The sequence below is a fragment of the Sarcophilus harrisii genome, chromosome 4 (assembly GCF_902635505.1).
Source record: "Sarcophilus harrisii chromosome 4, mSarHar1.11, whole genome shotgun sequence".
Lineage (NCBI taxonomy): Eukaryota > Metazoa > Chordata > Mammalia > Dasyuromorphia > Dasyuridae > Sarcophilus > Sarcophilus harrisii.
The window spans coordinates 324,593,556-324,618,274 of record NC_045429.1 but is presented as its reverse complement, the minus strand read 5'-3'; the positions used below and the strand labels follow the sequence as shown (position 1 = coordinate 324,618,274).

General features: G+C 36.8%; 1 protein-coding gene across 10 annotated transcripts in view; it reads right to left on the bottom strand.

The window, feature by feature from the left end:
• MARCHF10 (membrane associated ring-CH-type finger 10) overlaps window positions 1–24,719 on the bottom strand; it is a 214,170-nt gene that overhangs the window by 107,126 nt on the left and 82,325 nt on the right. For all 10 annotated transcript variants that reach the window (XR_004233832.1, XM_031965918.1, XM_031965919.1 and 7 more), the window contains one exon: window positions 6,810–6,987. Coding sequence is in view for 9 of the 10 variants with exons in the window: in XM_031965918.1 (XP_031821778.1) it covers window positions 6,810–6,987 (178 nt within the window). In the remaining variant the exon portion in view is untranslated. The remainder of the gene's footprint in view (window positions 1–6,809; window positions 6,988–24,719) is intronic.

Sequence of the window (24,719 nt, the reverse complement as noted above, 5' to 3'; positions counted from 1 at the left end):
TATAATTATTTCGTATAGAAAAAGTATTACTGTATGGCAGGTGGTCTAAAATCATGTTATTGCTACATGGATTTCAGGGCACTTGGTCTTAAAATCTGGCAGTAATTTCAAAGAAATGTGCCTCTGGGTTTCTTTCACAGATATAGGTGATTTACAGATTTATATACAACCACTCTTGCCTCCTCCCAGATCACATCCTTAGCAGTTTTTATAGGCTTCTTCAGGGTAGAGCCACACTATGGATAGGACTTTTGTCTCCATGCCTCACAGCAGGATTTCTAGACTAAATTCTAACTCCTCTCCACATTAGGGGGCAGCTCTAGGACCATAAAATTATCAGATCCTGCTATTGCTTATTCCCAACTCATCATCTTCTGCTACAACTAGCCTGAGAGGCAGGTTTCATGGGACTTCCTGGAAAATAGCAACACTGTTTTAGTCTGGGCAGTTAGTTGAGTGCTTTATGAAGTCCTCAAGAGTTGAGCTTTAGCCTTCTAATCATTTTTCACCAGAGAATCTTTCTTCCTTCCTCCCTTCCCCCTCTCTCCACATTGGTATCTTGTTGGGATTTGTTCCCCAATAGAGAACAAATTCTGACTACTTCTTACTCATCCCCTATGCCAGTGAAACAGAACTCCTCTCTAAAAGTAAACCTCCCCTCTCTACCACCTCACCTGTCTGATATTCTTCCAATGACCCATTTCAGATCTGTCCACTCTTCTAACTGTCCCCTGGAACTAATAAACTACACTCATTAAACTTCCCCTCACTGTGGACATCTTCCTTTGGACAGACTTTGAGCTCTTTAGGAGCGGACACTGTTTTTAACTATAACTCCAGAGTTTAGCACAATGGCTGGTGCCTGATACATAATGGGTGACTAATAAATGGTTATTGATTTGACCTTTTCTTGATTAAGTTTGGAATAATCACTGTGGTAAGCAAAATAAAAAACCAATTAGAGAATAGGATTGCCTTGCCCAACTGAAATCAGAAAAAAATAAATTTCTAACAGACCCAGTCTTTCTATCTCCCGGCACTCATTGAGATCTGGCTTCTCCTGGAGAGTACTGAATACCATTCCATCTTTTTCCCATTATGCTTTCTTTCATTTCCCCTAACATAAAGGGTAATCAGAATACATCTCACTCCTCATTACTACTTCCAGACTCAATTCTAATCTTATGTCCCTTGAACACAATTGCCCTCTATCTACTCCTTTATTCTAGGTCTCTAATGAAGAAGTTACTCTTATTCTTGCCAAGGCCAGCTCCCTTACATACTTTTTATTCTCTCTTCAGTAAATTTCCCCTACTATCATTCACCCCTGCTTCTAATATTCCTTCTTTGTCTATTTGTTCTTTCCTTGCTGATCCAAGTCTTCATCATCCTTAAAAAACTCTCACTAGATCCTATTTTTACTAGCTATTATCCTATCTCTACTCTCCTCAGTTATACAGTTATACTCCTTTAAAAAATTTTTGTCAGTATTTAGTATTTCAATTGCATTTCTTCTCACTCTCTTTTAAACTTGGATTTCTGATTTATTCTTCAGCTGAACTTATTCTCTCTAGAGTAACCAATGATCTACCGATTGTCCAATCTAATAGTCATTTCTCATTTCTCAATCTTCTTCACTTTCCTGCAGCATATGACATGTTGGCCACTTTTTCCTTCTCCTCCTCTTCTTTCTTCTTCTCCTCTTCCTCCTCTTCTCCTGTAACTCCTCTTATCCTCATTATGCAAATGATTCTCCAATCAACACATCCATTTTTAGGCGCTCTCTGGAGCTCCAGTGCTACACCACAAACTGTCTATAGTACATTTCAAATATTATATCCTATAGGCATCTTAATCTCAACATGTTAAAAACTGACTTCATTATCTTTCCTCCAAAACCCACTCCTTTTATGAACTTTCCTGTTAATGTTCAGAGTGCCACTGATGTGGTGCAGCCATTGTCAGGAATAATATGAACTCTGAGTCCATTGTATTTTCATTGTCAAGAATGATGTCAATCTTGATCAGTATCAACCTTATCACACACAGAGGGAGGCCAAATTCTAGGGACCATCTTGTCTGCATGACTAAGGCATATTTAACCCACCAAATTAAGTAAGAGACTCTTCTTCCCTGAGCAGGTGTACTAGACACATTCTCACCCTACAAATAGCCTTTGTGACCCTTCATTATCCTATATTATCATACCCTATTTCCTCCTGTTCCATTATGCAGTTGCTGGCATGGGCATAATGTACATGTGAGTTTGCTCTCAACTAGAACCCTCCCTAACTCTCTAGATCCTGTCCTTACTTCCTGTTCTCCCTCTTCTCTCTGACCTTTAAATAGCCACCTTCATCCATATCTTGCTGCTTAATCATTTTGATTAGCCTGTGTGCCTTTTTAAGACAAAAAAAGGGCTCTTGTGACTATGATAATGCCTTTTGTGAATTTTTCACATTCCAGACTGCTCTCCCAGAACCTGGTACCTCAACACTACCATTCTTTCAATTACCCAGGTTCACAATGTAGGTACACTCATCATGCATATCCAATCAGTTATCAAGTCTTGTTATTTCCTTTGTTAAAACATTTCCTTGATATATTCCTTTATTTCTATTCAAAAAGCCACCATCCGAGTACAGGTTTTCATTACTTCTCACTGGGATTATTGCAACAGATTTCATTTGGTCTATCTTCTTTAATTCTCTTCCCATAACAATTTTTCTTTCACACAGCTGCCAAAATGATTTTCCACTTCCTTACTAAATTAACATCAAAAGCTTCCTAGTACCTCAAGAACCAAATGAAAATGTTACCTGTTTGACATTTTTAAGTTCATTGAAAAGTCTTCCCTTCCTGCTTCTCCACTATACTTACATAGTATTCCATCCACATATTCTATGATGAGTCCCACTGATCACCTTGTTATCCAAACACAAAACACTACCTCCTTGGGCTGTGTTTTTTCACACTCTATCACCTGGAATAATCTCCCTACTTTTTGTTCCCAAACTTCTAGTTCATTCACCTCTAAGATGGTTTCCATATACTCTATATATGAATCTTATATGAACCTATTTATGTATATGTTATCTTTCCCCCAATAGAATATAAACTCTTTGAAGGAAGGAGCTGGTTTTGCTTTTATTTAGATTTCCCAGTGCTTAGTGCAGTGCCTATCACACAATGAATCCTTAGTAAATGTTTGGTGATTAACCAATTGATGGATTTACTGCCAGTGATCATTCCTGTAGGGGGAGGATAAAGCCAAAAGCCAACAGTGTTTTATCCTAATCTCCTTCTAAAATTTTGTTTGCAAAGATAAATTGAAGAAAAGAATTGGATAATTATCTGGTAAAGCTCAATGTTGTGGTCACAACTGGATGAAAAAAGTCAAGCTTCTGTCTTCCCTATGTTGACAGCAATGTATTTATTTGAAATATCTGACTATCACAAAGTTTATTGTGCTAAACAGATCCAAATTAATCACCACCATGTTTCTCAACTATGGCTAATTAGAGAATCCTTAGGGGATACTTAAATAAGGGAAATAAAGAGATTTGAGTATACCATTACCTTCATCTGAAGGAATTTAGTCCTCAAGGGGAAACAATAGCATACTGAATTCAGTATGGAAGTTCGTTGATATGAACAAGGAATCCTATTCCTGACTGCCACTAACTATGGGATTCTGAGCTGACTGATATATTTCTCTGGGTCTTAGTCTCCCGATTTTCAGAATGAAGACATTGAAATAAAGTCTTCTCCAGCTCTGAGACTCAATGTATGATGTAGTGAAGAAGTCCAGTCACTTATTTTACCTACTTTATGACTTCTAAAGATAATGCTAAGCACCAGTATTAAGAAAACAACAAAGGTACTCTAAAAATTGCTACTGAAATTTTCTCTCATTTTACAAAACTGTTCCAGTCAAGTTGACTAGAAAAGATGGGGTTTTTGAAAATCTATAATAAATAACTGAAAAGATATTCTGCACTTTGTGAAATAAATGTTCTAAGTAAACATAGATTTAAATTTCTGTAAAGCAAATCCTACTTTCCTATTAATTTTTTTTTTACAAAACCAAAAATTCAAAGCCATAGGAGAAAAAAATTATCCCTCAGTAGACTGGTTTGAAAACATAGGGTAAAAAAGTAATTAAAAGAAGCCTAGTTTCATGACAGTGTAAGAGACCAAGAGTATAGATAGTATTGAAGGTTGAACATTGTCACTTCCACTCAGTAGCTCACTTTTCCAGGCCTTTCTCCCCTGGGGCCTCTATCATATATGTGTGTGTGTGTGTGTATATATATATATATATATATATATATATATATATATAACTATAAAACTTCTCTGGCACTTCCCTGCCTTCTCTATTCTTATACCCACAGGCCATATGAATTTTCCTTTTATTTGGAGATGCTCTGTCAGTTCCTAGAACCTTGATCTCTTCCCTTACCATTTTTCTAAGTTTTTATAATATCCAACAGAAGTGAAGTATAATAACATATTTTGGGAGAGGTGGTAGACTAACATGATACACTGTCCCTAAAATTTTTTACCTTTGATGTTTTATATCAACTAGAACAAATTAGTTTCCTTCTTTGTTAATGCTAAGTTCTAAAATCTGTACATAGGCTTATTTACCATAAGGAACACACAGTGCTATCTCCACAGAGAGATGGATCTGAAGGTTGCTATTTTAGAGCAAACTAGTTCCAAGGCATCATTCAACTATAACATATTATACTCACATTAAGTAAAAATCTCAGCCTTCATGACTATCCATTGGAATTAGCTGCAATTACATTGTTAAAATAACAGCTCTTGAAAATTTTTTCTTTTTAGAATACCCAAAGATATTATGTTCCCACTGAGTAAATACATGTAGAAATTAGAATACTAAAAAAAAACAAAACAAAACAAACAAACAAACAAAAAAAAAAAAAACTGGAGTGAATGCAATCTATTGAAAAAGTGAAAAGAGTGCACTGAATTGAGATTTGGGGTCTTATTCTAGTCCTGGTTTGTCTAGTAACTAGTTGTGTAACCTCAGCCATGTAACCTATGCTCTCTTGAATCTTTGCTGAATCTTTGCTTTGTAAAATGAAGTGGTTAGACAAGATTATGTCTAAAGTCCCTTACAGCTATAAAATCCTATTGCTTAAAATTTTTAGCATTGAAAATAACATCCTCAATTTAATATTTGGCGTTTTTCATATTTTTAACCAAAAAAATGAAGTTCTTTTATTTATTTAATATTATCTGTATATATTTCAGAGTAAAGTGGATGAGTTAGAACAACTAACCCCTAATGAAAGCCTTATTGTTAGATAAATAATAGTGGTAGGTTTGGTCTTTATTCTTTCTTTCCTGATGAACAAAGAAATGGGACTCAGTCTAAATGGTGCAGAATAAAAGTTACTTTCCTTGATCACTTTTGTTGGGAAGTAGTCCTGCCCCAGTCTATGTCCCATTTCCAAAATCAGTTGTATTTTGGCTTCATTAAAGCAATGCAATATGAGTTTACTCTGAATGAAAACTGCCATATTTTTAGATTTTTCCTTTTTGATATTATTGATCAATTTTGCTGATTTAAAAAAAAATCTTTAAACAAAATTCTTGTTACAAGGGTCTTTGGGACTGAGATGGGGAGTGGAATGGAAGAGAAAGAAAAAACAAAGTGTCACAGAAAGAACATTGGATTTGGAGTTGAAGAACCTGATTCTCTCTCTCTCTCTCTCTCTCTCTCTCTCTCTCTCTCTTTCTCTCTCTCTCTATTTTATATATATATAAAACTGTAGGCAGTCACACAACCTCAGTTTCCTCATCTGTAAAGTTAAACTATACTACGTGATTTCTTCAAGTCTCCTCTAGGTCTAAATTCTGCAGTTAAACAGAAAATAAAGAAATATAGGGGATATAAAAGCAAAAGTTATCTTTAAAAATCTAATTTAGAAAGACATTGTTAAGGGGTTGCATAATAGAAGCTTTGATAGATTAAAAGGCATTTTTTAAAATTGGGATTTAGATGAATGACATACTTTTTATGAATTTGCCAGATGAATATGAAGATGCCAGCACTTGCCATCCATTTATGCCAAAATGAAAATGTAGACTTAACTCAACAACTTTACTATGTCGTCTTCATTGTTGGTTTCTAGAGAAACTGTAACTCATGTTACAGAAGCAGCTTTGACTAGAAGAAGCCAAAGGGATTCTTCAAACTCTCAATGAAGTTCACCTCTTTTTTGGATAATGTTAAATCCTTAGGGGGTATGTTAAATTCTTACTGCCTAATCAGGGGACTCTTCAGGGTTTCAAAGATACTTAATGAAGAGTAAGTGACCTACTAAATTCCACAAAAGAAAAAAGGCCTTTTTCCTCAACAAGAGAAAACAAAAGGACTTTATTACTTTCTTCACTTGCTATAAATTATACCCTTCAGATACTTTCTCTTGATGCTTTGGGTAAGGCATAAAACTCTACTCCAGGGTCAAGAGCCTTTAACCCTAATGAAGTGTGAAGGAGATAAAAAGTCAGCAACTTGACAATATCTGACAGTGTTGGCTAGTCTCCACAGTCAAAGCAAATCTGTAGAAAATGTGGGAAGTATAAGCAGGTATAATTCAGGCCTTCTAAATCTATTAAAATATAATTAAGTCCTCCAGGCCTTTACTGACTCTTACATTTGTCTTTTGTGTGTAATCACCATAACTTAAATAGAATGAAATCAGTCACTTGGAGAGCTCTATTTTAAGTGTCATTGGCATTACAATTCTATAAATTTTAGAATAACTCACGTGGAGATGGTTTGTTGGTGCCGCCCACATTTTTCTCAGGTTTCTTTGAACTCGTGGTAACTTTCTGTTTCTGTTTGACTGATGTTTGGTCTATGGCTGGAAGCTTTGATTCAGATTTTGTTACAGAAGCCTTGCTTGTTAACCTTTGGTCAGGTCCCAAATCTTCCTCAACTGAGTTCTAGAAAAATGAAAGAAATGTATCATTGATATAACATGCCTCTCTTACTAGACACAGCCAAAGAAGTGGTAAATCCAGCAAATGTTCTAGTGATAGCAGGGAAGCACATTTCCATATTAAGAAAATTAATTCTGTAATTTAGAATTTTTTCAACAGGCTGAGAGTCAAAAATAACAAATTTTGGAAAGCACATTTTATAAAATTAAAAGGGGAAAAAAAATCTAATCTGGAAAAGAGACAACATAGTATAAGGGAAAGAACATTAGATTTAGAACCTGGCTTTTTAACTTTTTAACTGTACAGATATACAATCTGTAGGTAAGCCATCTATCTTCTCTAGGCCTCTCTTACCTTTAAAATTAAACTCGACTACATGATTTCTAAAATTCCCTCTAGGTCTAAATTCTACAATTATGAAGAAAATAAAGAAATAAATATAAGCAAGAGTGGTGGGCAACTAGTGCTTTTAAATAAATAACTGTGGGATGCCTTGATCTCACGAAGAAAACAGTCCATTTAAAATTCAACAAGTATTTGTTGATAAAACACTGTATGCACAACACTATATTAGGAACCCTAGAGAAAGCAAAGAAAAAAAAAAAGATTTCTGCATAGTTAACCCTTTCTTACTAGAATTCCAATTATGCTATTTAGACATTATCTTTAGAAAATACACTTAATAAATCTTAGATAGTTACAGAACTATCACTGTTCCTAGCATTTTCAACTATCTCAATTATTATTCTTACAACTTTAATTAAGGGGAAATTTTCCTTTATCTTAATAATCTACACAGCAATTTAGGTGGTAGAGATGGTAAGAAGAGTATTGAAAAATTTTAAGCCACAGTTTCTATGGTAACAGAATTTCCTGTCTTGTAGATCCATTAAAAAATCTGCAAGGATATTATTCCGTTTGGGGCATTTCCATACTTACCAATATTGGGGAAGTGATAAAAATCGGATATAAATGACAATCAAAGATTTTTTATGGGCTGCAATATAGAACTATTAGTATCTTTACTTATGTGCAATATAACTTATTTTAGGCATAGCCCAACTGTTTCAAGTTATTGGGCTTGGGAATTAACAATACCATAACTTGCCAGACTACTTTAACAACAGTGTAGGAACAAGGATGGGGCAAGCAAGACTTGCATCCAGGCATTCAAATTTAGAATGACACTGCTTTCTCTCACAATGGATAATCACAGATGATTTAGCTACAGTCATTTCATATAGAACATCAAAGGCATTAATTATCCTTCTGTTTCCCAAGCTACTTCTCTTGTGGGTGGTTCTTCTTTTGCTTTTAACCTTTGCTCTGAAAACCCTGAAGACTACTTTCTCTACTGTTTTTAACAGCACATTTCAAAAACATTTCTATTGAGGTAAGCAGGGCAATTTTGTAACTATCTTATTAAATTTAAGATACTTTTTAAAAAATAATAAATAGTATTTAACAGAATCTCACAATTTCATACTTAATCTGCTATTCTTGATAGACTGAAATGTTCATATTTATCAAATTATTGTTAAGTTAGTAATAATTTAAAATTTGCATTTATATACAAATCTCACAGAAAAGTTGTTTGAAGGTAAAACTTCAGCAAACTTATGTTATGACAGAGACTCATTTACACATTATAAGAATGAAGAAAAGTATTTATTTAGAATGATACTATGCACCAAGTGCTGAGCTAATGGGGATACAGATAGAAAAGATATCTACTATCAAACTCACATTTTAACTGAGCCAGACAAGATTAGGGATGATTCACCTGCAGCAAGGTGGGTGGAAAGGCCTGGTGGTCCTTGGGGTTCAGTTGTACAAGGGTAACTTGAGGCTGGTAGGAGCTGGGAAGATAAGTCACCCAGGTTGTGCTCCACATTCTCAATCCCCAGTTCCCTCTGATTTTCAGGTTCTTGTTCTACTCCCTCATGTTGTTACAGAAACCCCTCCTGAGTCCTTTGCCATGGGCATCTAGTCCAATCCCTCTCATTTTACATATGAAGAAACTGAGACCCAGAGATATTAAGTGACTTGTTTAATGTCACACAGGTATGAAGTGGCAAAGCTGGGATTTGAACCTACATCTTCTGGCTCCTTTTTCCCCTGTTACCAAGTCACCTCGAAATGATGTACTTGTGTTTTACTCATATTAGCTTCTGGGATTCAAATCTCTTCTGTCTTGAGAATTATCCTGAAGTGTCAATGAATAAAAAATATTAGATAGGTTCAAATTTTAGAACATGGAATGTTATCTCACATTTGACAAGAAAAAAAAACACAACAATGCATGTAAAATTTTGTGTCATGCTTAAGACTACAGTGGATTATATTTTATCTTGATTTTAGATGTTCACAGAATTTTAGAACTGGACGGAACCTGGGGGAATTATCTAGTTCAAACTTTATTTAGCAGATGAAAACACCAGATTCCAGGGAAGAAAACTAATTTGCCTAAGGTCACACAATCAGTAAGTGCTGAAGTCCTGAATAATGGTGGTCTTGGAAAAGAAAGAAGTATTGATGGAATTACTCTTTGAGGCAAGTAGGGAAGGGCACTGCTCACAGTCCCACCTTCTGTGGAGGTCATGGGCAGTCCTATCTTGCTATGTCTAGTTAAAAATCTAGATAGGTCAAACTCCTGAGGATAAATTTGACCTATAAATCTGTCTATGGTTCCTGCCATCTTTGCTGAATTCCTTTTGGGATTATAGCCCATCTTGGGCACTCTCCCTTCCCCACGCCATGTAATATCTTTCCTTTCATTTCTCCTCTCTTCCTTCATTTCTCCCCCTTCCACTTCATGGTGTCTTTCTCCTTATATCTAACTAACTCTATTAGGGTGTTAAGTCCCTTTCAGGATTTAGCCTGCTAGCTAAGGACATGCCCCAACCTCCTGGGGTACTCCCTCCTTTCTATTAGGTAATTTTGAGTGCCCCAAGCAACTTATCTTTCATAATGAAATGCCTCAGTTTTCCTGAATTATTATGCCCTGAGTGGCCACCCCCCTTCCTGGATATTGGGACAGAGAGAATTAGGGCCGTGAAGCTCTGGGCACTCTTACATTCCAAAGTCATAAAACTCCAGATGGCTTATCTCAAATGCTTGGGTCTCAGACTGGTCTCTGACCTTCTATTTCCTGCTCCACCATCTTCTTGACCCCCAACCTGTCAATTAAAAAGTTATGATCCTTTCCTGGAATTTCTACTCACCCAGTGCTCTGCGCCCCCCCCCCCCCCCCCACCTTTGTTTCCCTGATAGGTGGAGCCCTATAAAAGTCTCTGGAATTACTTGCTGGTTGCTGGATGCTTTTGAGCTCCATTCAGCCAGGTAGGGGCCAGACATGGGTCCTGTGTGGCCACTAGTCCAAATTCTTCACTATTAAAATATTAAAAAGCCTAATCTCTGTCTTGCCTCAGTTTCTCCAGCATTACAATATACTCCCCCAACTCTATTTCATATTTACCATTTCTGGTGTCTATTGTATGTCTTCATTTTGTCTGTAACCTAGTCTCCTAAAGCAACCTATCCTTTGCCAAAGAGAACGGCCTTTGTGAATTCTTCACAAGACAAAACCCCAGCACTTGGTGCCTACAACAGTCTCAACATTTGATGTGCTGCAACCAAACATCATTTGATGCCAACATTGCTCCTCTGAAAACATAAGTACATGGAAGATGTGGGATTACAATACAATTACAATTACAATTACAATTACAATTAATTGTGACTCAGAATTAATCATTCCATTATTTTTTCGTTAGAAATATGATGTTGTATTAGCAATAACTCCTACTTATGACTCGAGAAAATACTGCCCAAACAACCCAGTGAATTAAGAATAAAATATTATTTCCTTTTTATAGATGAACTATGCAAAAATCAAGCCTCAGAGAAAGATGAAGTCACATAACTATCAAGTGGAGAATTTGTGCTTCAAAACTAAGTCTTCTATTGGATAGGAAGGCCTCTTTGATGCTGCAAGTGGGCATAGGATTTGCTGCCTTCCACAACTGCCCCTAAATTGTCCAAGGAAATCATAAGCAAAAAAACCAGAAAATATTCAGGTCATGTGAAAGAAAGTAAAACATGTTTCAGAAAAAATTAGTAGCAATATGTGGTTAAAACTGTTCACATTTTCTTCTCTCTCAGCCAGGAGAGTGTGAAGGAAGAGGTAACCTGTATGGGAAGCTGAGGAGTAAGCATATTTTCAGAATAATGGGTCAACTCTTATCATCTCTACTATGATTCTTTGATTGACCCTGGCAGTTGGGGATATAACATTAGCAAAAGAAAAGGAGGTAAGGTTGATGTAAATAACAAACCAAGTATTCTATCTGTAATTCTAATTTCCCCCTGCGATGTAATAAAGCTTCTAGGAGAGACAGCAATGATTTTGAGGTTCCTTGACCTTAGGGGGCTTCTGTTCTAACAATAAGTCAGTAATTCTAAATCTTCTGGCTTTGGAATCTGCCTCAGGGAATTCCCACATCCAATCTAAGAATAACAACCTGTCTGATTCTGAAGTCTCCTGGCCTCAGAATAGTCCCAGTTGGACCAAACTCCTGAGACAATAGTGAATAGACCACTCCTCAGTCTATTGTTGACTGCCAGATAGATAATTTGTGGATCAATGAGAACCAAATTCCAGAGACTCCTTGGTCCTACCTCTGAACCATAAAATGAGAATATCTATAACATGAATTAGATAAATGTGTCTCTTTGCTTCTATTGCTGTGCTAAATTCTCTTGGAATTTAGACTGTTTGTAATGGAGTTACGATTACAATAAACTTTGCCCTTTGCAAATCACACCCCATTTATATTTTGGGTAGTTTGATCCCCAATTCAGGAAACTCCCAGATTCTGGAAAACCCTTTCAAAATAGTTTCATTCAAATGGGAGATCTTGATCTGATAATCAGTTCAAACTGCCCCCAGCCCCAAGATTTGCTCATAAAATAGGTTTCTGTTAACACATTCTTTGCAAATATCTTCATTAAGAGATTTGTCTGCTAAGAGAGAGCTTCTTAGTGAAAAATAAAACTTGCTATTTTGCCACTAAGATTTTGGGTTAATGAATTCTTTCACACTGAACTGTGCCTCCGACCAAAGAGGGGGTTCTCATATCAATTCTCTACCACTAAAACAGCATAATTTTCACAAAGTATGTACAGTATTGTCCTACATGTTTCCAATCCTACATGGGGAGGCTTAGGCATGAGTAACAGAAGGGCTGGTATTTGGTGACAAAAGTCTTTTGATTGGTTAAGGACCTGAAAGGAATAATGACTGAGTCAGAACTGACTAGGCATGAAAAAAGTTCAAATGGTTGATGGCGATCTATTTCTTGGTGGCTTTTCAAGTGAAAATATTACTTGAGCCATCAAAGGGAGGATGGTGAACATGGGTGAACAGACTCCTTTACTTCCCATCTAGCCACCATGCAGCCCTGAGTGCCCCAATGCTTCTGTCTGTTGTGTTTTTTCTTTTCTGAATTTTCAGTGAATCAATATCTCTGGATATTATCCAGAGATGGAATTGTGAGAGATGTACTGACATTTCTTTGGTCTCCACAATAGTGAAGGTTGAATTGGAGAGATGGGACTTGAACTGGAGGATTGAAACCCACAGGGATACATCCATAAGTGGAGTGGGGGCGATCTTCCCACAAAGCATGGAAGCTCCTTGGGGGCAGAGACTGGGTTTTGTGATGGGGGTGGTGACCTGAGATTTGAAAAGAATTCTTTGTCTTTCCACTGGTGAAACCTCCTCAGTACATTGACATTCTTGTAGCACACCTCCCCTTGGGACTCAAGATAAGGCTAGGGTGAGAAGCCACAAGATCCTGTTTGACCAGATCTTGCTTCCTTCTACATGCCCTCCCACCCACTTTTTTTGGTGCTGAGCAAATGCCTTTGTTTCTAGATCTTTTGTTGTTGGGGAAAATTCCTGCATAAGCTCTAAAACTTAAGCCATGTGGGGACTATACTTAAGGTCTATATAAACTTGCTGAGTACAACTCACCTCTGCACTCCCTTCTTGACTCCATTTTGGTTAACACTGGGTGCCCACTCTTTCTCATGAGAAAGCAATAATTTTTTTTTTTGCCTTGCCTAAGATGAAACTGTGATTAATTCAAGGGGGGAGCAGTGACCCTTACTAGTTACGGAGAGCTCCCCTTTTTGAAATGGGATCTTCCCATATCAATCTTGGTCTGTGAAAGAACTCTCTTCTGATTAGGCAAGGACCCCAAAGGAGACAATTGGGAGGCAAAAATGAAAGAATGGAGCTCCTATCCTGAGAGCAGACACCATGGGGGAGAGATGCTGAATTAGAATGGTAAGCTTAGGCACATAAACCCATGGAAGTCAGATTCAGTGAGTTCTCTTAGAGGTCAAGAACTCATGAGTCTTCCCCTCCCTCAGGCAGGATCAGTGAGCCACCCACCCCTTTAGGGAAGGGAAGACAAGAATATGTGAGCCATGGGAGAAAAAAAAAGTCTAAATTCAGCAAAGAAAAAGGCCATTTTAGAAGTTAAAAATTCTTGTTTTGTATCTCTGTTTTAAGTCTGTGTCTGCCTGTCAGGCATCCTCAATGCAAACCAAACCTGAATTCTTCTTAAGCTTTCAAGCTTCTCTCACTAAAATGAACTGGGGAGAGGCTGGGCTGCTGCCTGTGGATTTATATCCATTCTAGCAGCTTCAAAAAACAGTAGCCTCCTCTCCAAACCCCATGCTATGGAATCAGTTTCAGTGTTCCTTTAGATAGGTCCCTATATCTTCTCTCTCCCAATAGTCCCAAAACTCTTTTCAGGGGATTCTGGACTCTGTAAAGGGGTGTGGTCTATCCACATGTAGCTTGGGGAAATGTAGGGAAATGCACTTTACACTTGAAAATCTTTCCTTCCTTCCTAAAGGAGCAGTCCACAAAGGTTTAGGAAGATAGGAGCCATTGCCTATCGGAGAGTTTACTGCCATTTCAAAGATTTTGGGGAATCTAAAAGAGTGCAATTTTTGAGGGGGAAGAGGAATTTTCTCCCAAAAATATGACCTAAATTTTTGTATGCTTCAATTTAAATTATATATGACAGAATTACTTTAAGTTGATGCATTGGGGAATAAGATTTTAGAAATATGTGTGCTAATCTTGAAGTATTTCTACTACAAGTTTAAATCTGATTTAATTTTAAGTAAAAAAAAATGGTTATTTTGTCTGGAAACTTACCTAAAGAGGTCACGTGTTTGTATCTTTTAATTGGATAAAATATATTTTAGGTACTAAAAAAGATATACTTCAAAATGTTGTCATCTCTACTAGACATAGTATAAATTTTGTGAAATTTGATCGAAAAGTTATGCAGTTATTACCTTTATTCTGAATCTTAAGATTTGTCTTGCTTTCTCCATTGAACAAAGAAATATTCTTAAAGAGTAGTTTATTAATGTTATAGAAAGTTTTCAAAAAGATGGTTTTAAAAAACAAGGGACAAGAAAGATTGGTTGTAAAATCAATTCATAATGCGTGGGACGGATGCTTGACCCCCTTTCCCAAATTAACTAATCAGGGACATCTTCAGGTACAAAGAGAAAGCATTTATTTAGTCCCTGCAGCGAGGCGCCCAGACACACACCCAGGAGCCATCCCAGCTCCTGCCATGTGCTAAATGAATCTGGTCAGCTGGAAGCTGTCCAAGACTTAAAAAGCAAAAGACCCGAGCCTTCTCATTGGATAGATTAAAAGGATGTAATCAATATTGACCGATTGTCACCAATGTTGTCTGCTTCCCACAGGCTACATCATTTCCTGTAACTTCCTGTTTGACTTTTTAGGGATCATGTGACTTTCCAGGATCCTTCTTGGACTCAAAGTTCAAGACCTCATCCTTCCAGCTCTGGGAATAGGGATCATGTGACTTGGGCCTCAATACTGAGAAAGCTTCATCCAATCAGTCCCATTCAATAAGATTAAAAATGGCAATTCGGAGTTTAGATTTGCATTCATAGGAGTCAGATTTGCGGGCTGTGCTGCTGACAACCTCAAGGTGAAAAGGCCCGCATTCTTGAGATGAATATGAGCATGTGACCATTTCCTGGCTTGTGTGAATTTGGAAACAAGAAGAAATTGAGTCTGAATGGAACATCCAGTTAAGAATCTTACAAGCTAAACAACTGATTTTTAAAATAATTTTCAATTGGGGTGTGTGTTAAAATTGGAAACTTGTTTTCTATCCATTTTTGTGATAGGCTATGAAATGTCTATTTGGCCATTGAAATTATGAGGTTATCAATTAAGTTATTTGGAGTTATCATAATATTGAAGTTTGGTCTCTGAGCCCTTTCCCGTGAGGGTGGGGCTAAGAAAATCAGCCCACTCACTTAGGCTTACTCCCTACCCTTCTGTGGCCCCTTCCAGTTGGTTAACTATTTCTATTTTTTAAAGGAATAGCTTGTGTTTAAATGGAGTTAATAACCGAACATTGTTTTTATTTTTCAAATCTGTGGTTGTTTTAAGGCAAACTCATTAGCTGTATCAAAAATTCTACTGCTTAGAAATTCAAGGAACTTTTAAGAGAAGTTTGTCAGAAGTGCAAATTCTCTAAAAATGATTACTTCTCCCAAGGTCTCCCATCTGACTTCAGCAAAATTTTTAAGTGCATCATGGTCTCATTGTTTAATGAATATGATAGCAAATGTGATCTATAGCTTTCTTGAAGTACCTAGAGCAGAATTTCAACCTGACAGATCTGCATCTAGTTTTGACTGTGCTCTGCTGGTACATGGGACAGATAAATTAAGATCTAAGACCTCTGCTTAGTGAAACTAGCTATTGAGATGAAATCTCTTAGGATTATAACTGACAACTGTTTTGAGTTTTGAATTTGGGAAGTTACTCAAAATGGATTCCTGAGTTGGCTATACAGTGGGATTGTTGACTATTATAATCATGCTCCTGCTTCTTCCTCTTAAGGCAAATTTCTATAATCAGAGTAGTTGTCAATAGAAACCATAAGTACAATTTAAGTAAGTACTATCTTGCTATTTTTCAATCTGAAAATGTAAAATCATCATATCTTAAGTAATTAGGTAATTAAGTATTTGATCTAGTCATCTATCTATTGATAGATGTATATGTCTGTATGAAATAAGGTCCTTAAACGTTGTCTATGGAATCTAACTGCCATTTCAATGAGTAAACCTGAAACATCTCTGTATGGTTTAGAAAAGAATATTTTAATGTATTCAAGTTTTCTTAGAAAGATTTAACTTATGGAATATTTTGTCACATCAATGGCAAAGTCAATTTTATTTAACCCTGTTACTACTGTGGGAATAGTGTGTTTGTCTTGTGTTTATGTCCCATGGCTCAAAAATGTTTTCTTTTGAATAACTTATTTGATATGAAAAGTTACTGGCCAATCTAGAAATCTGAATTGTTTTTAAACATCTTCAGGCCTGCTTCTATTCCCCAGAGTCAAGTCAGTGGAAATTTCTCTTAGGTCTACAATAGGTTACAAAGGTTCTTATGAAATCTGTTTTCATTGATCACAGGTTAAGAGCCCAAGTTGACCCCTGGAAAATGCCATAAACTCCCTTCTCCTAAAACCTGTTCAGAAGAGGGATACTTGTCTAGGAAAAATACTGGCAGAGAGGCTTTACATACGGGTTAGTCTCTATCTCAATATCCTGCTTTGGATGGGCAAATGACACCTGTGAAGGAAGGATTTTGTGAATACTTCTGTTATTTTGATGGTATTCCCCTTTCTCAAAATTGCTTTGGGGCTAAATTGTACTCTAAAAGAGATGATGTACTACACTACTCCTCTGCTACAATAATATTTGGGACTGAAGATGGGAATATTGAGTTAAGATTTAGATTAATATTATGGACAAAGATGTTGTGCCAAAGTTCCCTTTTAATGGGGTGACCAGTTCCTCCAATTGTCCTATTTCATAATTCTGCCTTAGGTTATGACCGTCCCCTCTTAATGATTGAGATAAAGGTTTTATAGACATTCCTTAATGTCATTAGAATATCAGTAACCTCCTTCTATTAGGTTATCCCCACCTAGGTCCTTCCATTATGTCATTGTTGTTATTCCATAAAAGGCTCGCTGCCCAGATACTAGGGGCTAGACTCTTTGAGATGATAGTCTCGTCTAGCCTTGGATCAACTGGGCCCAGTATTTCTTTCCATTTAATAAACTGTTGAATTGGTCTCTAATCTCTGTCTTGCTCAGTTTCTTCGGCATTACAAGATACCCCACAAACAATTCAGTTTGATGGCTGGCAAATTGTAAAATTATAAAGGCTTGAATAAGTATTTGTGTTCTGATAGAGAAAGAGGATTTTATGGAACTGCCTGTCCAATTTGGAATAATATTTGGTTTGCTACATTTAGAAAAAGCAGATAAAAAGAGTAGATGTAATAGTTATAAATTTCTTAGGAAGATTTGGAATCAAGTCAAGGACTTAAAGCAAGAGATAGACACCGATGTCTGGATAGAATTGATAAACTACTCTGCAAAGAGTCTGAACAAAAAGCAGTTTATGTTTCTGTGCAACAAGTTGACCCATACCCAGATAGTAGCACTCCCTTTGGGTATGGAAAAACATGAGAGAGTGAATTCATTTTGAGGGTATAAACCAGACTATACTAGCCCCTTATCTCAACTCTGGAACTCAATCAGCAGGGTGAAAGAGTCTAAAATCTAGGGATTATTTATAGTGTCATGTACTTGAATCTAGAAACTCTGCCAATTTCTCAGGGATGAGCATACCCCAACCTTGAATGGGTTGTGGAGGCAGCATTCTCAAACCTGAACTGAGTGGATACCTGTGCACTGATCTAACCTTCCATTTGCTATTCCATTTGCCCTGGCATTCGAAGAAGAAAGTCAAGGATAGCAACTGATGAATTCTCGCCTAGAAATCTAGTTAGTTCTGGATTTGGGTCATTCCTACTCTGGTGGGTAAATATTATTAGATAAGTTATACCAGACAGGCAATGAAGGGAATAGCAAAGTAGTTAGATGCCACTAGCAGAATGTCATGGGAAAAAGAATGACTCTGGACAGGTTATTGGCTGTATGCCTTGTACAACCCTTTCAGAAGAATTAGGAGAATTCAGGGATTAATTATCCATCCTGTGTAAGGAGATTTGTGCAGAGGTTAATAGACTTTTATGAAGTGAGATGTAAAAAGTATTAGCCAAATTTGAGGGCTTAGAAAAGAATGTGGAAACCAAATTATTGAAAAATAAAAGAGGGTAGTGGATGAGCACTGGATGAGAAATGGATGAGCATTTGTTTGGTTTCCACAGTTGTTAAGGCTGAATTGGAGAAATGGGACTTCAATCAGAGGGTTGAAACTCACAAGGACATTGATGGGTGGTCGGAGTGGAGGTTGTCCCCCCCAAAAGAATGTAAGAATGATGCGGGAAAGATTCCAATCTTTGATTCCAACCCCTCCTAGTTAATGTAAATTACCCTTTGACTCACAAATCCTGGTCCCTTTGAATTCCAATAGAAGATCTGGGCCTGTCCCAGCCCCACCCGGATCTAAGCCAACTTTGGGGCTACACCCCAAAGCCCCTCGAGCTAAGTCTCCGACTTAAAAGGGCTACGCTGGGAACCCCTCTTTGCAGAGATTCCAAACATGCCAGCCATGTGAGGACCCTCTGTCCACTGGACCCTCTGTCCAGTGCCCTCCTTATCTCTACCTTCACCTATCTCCTACTTCTAAACTCAATAATAAACCTCTTTTATCAATCTAGCTCTCTGGGCCAATAAATGCTTTTATTGGGAATTGCACGCAGCTACTAGACCTCATTTACTGCCGTATCCTTGCGCTGAATCCAAGGGGGTTGCAGGGGATGTTTGACTCCCTGTATCCCAAACCCGCCACTAGACCTAACTAAACCCTAATTTCATTTAGGTACCCCAAATCTAAACCTCAACATGTGGTCTATACCTCAACAAGAATGTAAGCTTCTTAGAGGCAGAGACAGGGTTTGTGATGGGAGGTAGTGACCTGACATTTGAAAAGAACCTTTTATTCTTTGCCCCTAGCTTTCCACTATTGAAGCCCCCTCAGTACATTTACATTCTTGCACCACACCTCCCTTTGTGACTCAAGATATGAGAAGGATAAGGTGTCACATCCTTTTGATCCTGTTTGAGCAAACCTTGTTCTCTCTTTGAATCTCCCTATCCCTCCTTTTTTTGGTGCTGAGCAAATACCTTTTTAATTCTTTTGTTGTTGGGGAAAGTTCCCACTTAAGTTCTGAAGCCCAGCCCATGTAGGGATTCTAATTTAGGGTCTATATAAACTTGCTGAGAATTTCTCACCTCTCTCTGTACACCCTTCTTGCTGCCATTTTGGTTGACACTGGGTGCTGACCATTTCTCATGAGAAAGCAATTTCTTTTTGCCTCTTCTAAAACAAGTCTCTGGTTGATTAATTGAATGGAGGGGGTGGGCAGTGACCCTTACCACACAGAATAAACCAGATAATAACTTGTAAATTCTTAAAGGTAATAAGAATAATCAGAAGTCTCCTCAGCAACTGTGAGAAATAAAATGTAAGCTCCAAGCTATGTAATAAGTGGTAGAGATTCACATTCTGCAATTTCTGAAATGCCCAATTAATGGAAAATGGGGAAAGGACTTGTGCTTCAGGATAGGAAGGAAATAAAACACTACCTTTGCAGTTCCAAAGTATGCATATTAACCAAGATACCCAGTTTTGCAGAATATAAAATAAATCTTTCCTGCATTAACCAGCAAGTCAGTGGAGCTCTTGGTAAGCTATTTTGTTTCTTACAACAACCAAAGTCAATAGCAGAGACCAGTGGAGCTGAGATTGGTGAGAAATTATCCCTGAGAAGTGACCTGCTTAACTCAGCCAAACTATGGATATACCAAAACAAATATGAAGGAGAAGGAGGACGACAGACAGGAAAAGGAAAGGGAAGAGAGAATGGTTGGGAAAAGAACTGAGCAGAGAGTGGTCCAACTACAGAGTGGAGTGAAGAGATTTCAAGGAAGATGCCACATGGTAAACTATCTGAGAATAAGGTTCCAATGCAACCAGAGAAGAGATAAGGAGTAATGAAGAGTGACAGCATTTGTTCTGTGTTTTCAAATCAACCAGTAAACTACATCCCCAGAATTTTTAAATTGAATGACATCATCAGAATAACCATAATTTTTTTGTACAAAGCAAATAAGAGTAGGTATTTCTACTCCAACCAATTTGAAAGGATACATTTGTATTTCTGTCCTTAATATATCTTTTCAGTAAATAACCTTCTTTAAAAGTTAATTGATGTCAACTAGTAGATTAATATTGGGGAACAACATCAAATGGGAGCTTATAAAATAAAACATTAGAAAACCTAGAAACTCCTAAGGGTTATCATATGATAGAATCCTAAGCAAACTTTGGAGACTCAACCGGGAGTCTGAGAGAGTGAGCCCAGAGAGGGACTACATATAATTTCTATTCACCCCTTATAGAATATATATATAAAATATATATTATATATAATGTATATGTAGTATATATATATTTTACAAATTGTTAATTTCACATGATTTATTTGGTTTCATTACATTAATTTTTTTGAGTATACCAATACTATCTTTCAAAAATCAAGCCTGATACAACTAAAAGATATCTACTAGCTAAAGAAATGCATTTTTCTTATTCCCTATTGGGAATTTTCTGAGAAAGTCCTAAAATTACTACAGTAAAAATAACATTAGGTAGAGGAAATTGTTGTTTACTATATATCACAGTTCAAAATGAGTAAATATGTTGAATTTTTTGTATTTGATAATTCCTAAAAACCCATAATTTGCTAGCAATATGCAGAATACAGCAGAGAATCATATCTCCAGTGGAATCACAAAATGGCAAAAGATAAAAATACTATAAAAGGGAGGAAAACATATATTAATCAAATTTATTGAGTCCTCACTCTAATTTTAAGTTCAGAACTGTTCTAAAATATTATGTAGAATACATAAATTTGGAGTGGTGAGTGTTTAACATAAGATGACAGAGAAACTTATTATTTCACTTACATAAGGAATTTCTAGAGAAGAAATTCCCTTTACCAACCAAGCAATCAATTAAGAACTATGGGGATACAAAATGTGAAATAATTCCTATCCTCAAGAAGGTTACATTAAAATGGAAGAAATAACATACACCACACACAAATGTATATATATATGGCTCATACAAATCAAATACAAGGAAAACCATGACAGGAAAGTCAAAGAAGGAAAGGAAAAGCTTGGGAGGCCAGGAAGAACTTCTTGCAGAAGGTAGCACTTGAGTTAAGTCTTGAAGAAAACAAGGAACTCCATGAGGTAGATATAAGGCAGGAAAATATTACCTCATGGAGAAAGAAAATGGAGCATCATATGTGAGGAACAGCAAGTAGGGTAGTATGGCTCAACTGAAGATAGCATAAAGGGAGAAATGTATAGGAAGAGTGAAAACAGAGGGAGATTATCAAGGTTGTGAAGTGTTTTAAATGCCCCCCAAAACTCAATCTAAAACCCACTCCCCTCAAAGAGGAGCTATTTTTTTGATCCTAGAAATAACAGGGAGTCCTTGGATGAGAAATTCCGGATATGATATGGTCAGATGATAATTTTAAGAAAATCACTCTGCAGAACTAAGAGAACATTGTAAAGAGGAACAAAATTATATGATGATCAATTGTGATAAACTTGGCTCTTCTCAACAATGCAGTAATTCAAAGCAATTCCAATAGACTTGAGATAAAAAAAATGCCATTCACATTCAGAGAGAGAACTATAGAAATTGAATTGGTTCGAAGCATAGTATTTTCACTTTCTTATTGCTGTTTGCTTGCTTGTTTTTTTCTTTCTTGTGTTTTTTCCCCTTTTGTTCTAATTTTTCTTGCATAGCCCGACAAATATGGAAATATGCTTAAAAGAATTGCACATATTTAATCTATATCACAGAGAGAGGGAGGGAGAAAAATTTGGAACACAAAGTTTTAGAAAAATGTTGAAGATTATCGTTTACATGTGTGTTTTTTTTTTTTTTTTTTTAATAAAATGCCACTGAAGAAAAAGAAAAGAAAAAAATCATTTTGGTGGCTGTGTCTACAGATAGAGTAGAGGGGAACTTGTAGGGAAACCAATTAATTAGGTAATCACAATAGTCTAATGAAGAAATGATGAGGGCCAAAACTGTGGTGGTGCTTTTGTAAATAGAAACAAAATCTATTATTTTCTTTGGCAGAAATAAAAATGACAAGATCTGACAGTTAATTGGATATCTAGGGCGAATAAGAGTAATGAGTCAAGAATGATACTGAGGTTTCGAACTTAAGTGACTGAAAGAATGGAAGTGTGTCTTTATCAGTTACACAGAAGTTAAGAAAAAGAGAAGGCTGGAGGAAAAGATAATGAAGTTATTATGGACATATTGATTTTGATGCGTAAAAGAAACCCAGTTTGAAATATCTAATAAGCAATTCATAATTCAGATTGGAACTTAGGTAAAAGTTATATACATAAGATCCTAGGAATCATAGAATTAAAGCGGAAAGGGACCTTGGAGGCCCTTGAGTCCAACAACTAATTTTACAAATGAGGAAATTGATGCTCAGACTTAAAGTAACTTTTCCAGTATCACAGAGTTAATCTGTCTGAGGCAGAATTTGAATCCAATTCTTCCTGATTCCAAGTCGAGTGCACCATCCACTAAGCCAGGAATTCTCAACCTGGGATCTGTGAACATGGTTGTTAAAACTATTTTGACAACTGTGTGTCAATAGAATTAGCCAGGAACTCCTTTTACTACATGATGCTGCTACTCTGGACCTAAAAATCATCTGCATAGAGATCAAAATTAAATCCATGAAATCTGATGACATCACCAAGAAGGATATAAGAAAAGAAGTTTTATGGCAGAGTTTTGGGTAGATGGGCCTGACATGGGTGATGATTCCACAAAGGAAACTGATAGGAATCTGATAAAGAGTGAGAAATCAGATAGGTATAAGAACAAAGAAAAGCAGTGTCAAAAAAAAAAAAAAAAAAAAAACTAGGAGAAGAAAGAATATTATGCTATATATGGGAAATAACAGTAAAAAATATTGGATAATACACAAAACAGGAAGGAAGAGGATTGAGAAAAGGTCATTAGATTTGGCAATTGAAAGATCACTGCTGACTTTCACTGTTGACTTTTGAGAGAGTAGTTTCATTTAAGTGATAAGATTAGAAGACAGATTGCCAAAAGTTAAGAAGAGAGTTGGAGGAGCAGGAGAAAGGAAATGGAAGTATCAAGTATACATGGCTTTGTTGCAGAATGTAGCTAAGAAATCAAGGAAAGATTTTGCAGGGGAACTAGGCACTAGAGTTTTGTTTTGCTTTATTTGTTTTGGAGATGGAGGGGATGAACATTTTTGTAGGTTGAAGAGAAAGAATCAGCAAGAAGGAAGAAATTAAGATTGGGGGCAGGCAATGACAGTAAAGATTATGTGTTAAAGAAGATGGAAGGGGATGGAATCAAGTCTATATGTTCAAGGTATGGCCTTGGCAAGAAGAGCCACTTCATCAAAAACTGCAGTAAAGGAGGAGATTTAAGTCAAGGGGTTGTGAGGTGTGGGAAAAGAGGGAAGAAAAATCTCTTGGCAAATGGTCTCGATTTTCTCTATAGAATATGAGAAATCCTTAGCTGAGAGTGGGGGGGGAGGGGATGATGTGAAAGGTTTTATGAGAGAAGAAATAAAGACAGACCATGGCAATGAATTCATTGAGAAAGGAAGAAAATATTTTGAGATTTTATGAATAACATCTACCAGGATCTGGATTGGATACATTTAGATAGAGTGAACCTCAAAGGAGCAGAGGATGCTGAGTGATGTAGGGAGGAGGGTCTAGACAGTGGCAATGGGGAACAAGAAATACCTGGATACTCTCCTGTCCCAGACCAATGATTTAGGAGTATAAGAGAAGGTACAACCAAAAAAGGGTAGCCAAAAATGAAATAACAAGTAAAAAAGTAACAAGACTTATTGAATACCAGAAGGAGGAAGGAATAACAGAGAAAGAGGTCCAAAATGAAAAGTCTGTTGATTATAAAATGGTAGCTCCACGGCACACAATTAGGAGATTGGGGGAGAAGGAAGAATGACATTTGGAGTCAGTCAATCAGGAATCTAGATTTAGATGAAAATGAAAGAAAAGACAACAGGAGTTAGAAAGAGGGTTTTGCTTTTAGGCAATATCTCAGGGATTAAGCATCTCTTGGACAGAAAAAGTAAGAGAAGCAGATGTTTTCTAACATCTGGAATAAGAATGGGTCTGGTCAGAGTATCAGTAATGGGGAGCTCTAAGGCAGAAATGCTAAATATTTGGCCTGAAAGTGAAGAGTGAGCTTAATGTAGAATTAAGTCAATGTAGATAGGCAAATGTTCCTCAGTTCATAATGTTAGAGAATTGATAGGCCACTTGGGGTAAAGTGTGCCCAGGATCATACATTCAGGATGTATCAAAGAGGTAGGCCTTGAACTCAGGCTTTCCTGATGCAAAGAGCAGCTCTATCTACTTTGTTCCAATGTTCCCTTCCTCAACCATAATATGAAATTGTGTTTCATTGTTAAATTCTGTGGTTATATACTATGGAATTCTAAAGTGTAGAAAATCAATGAAGTTGCATGGTTGAGAAAG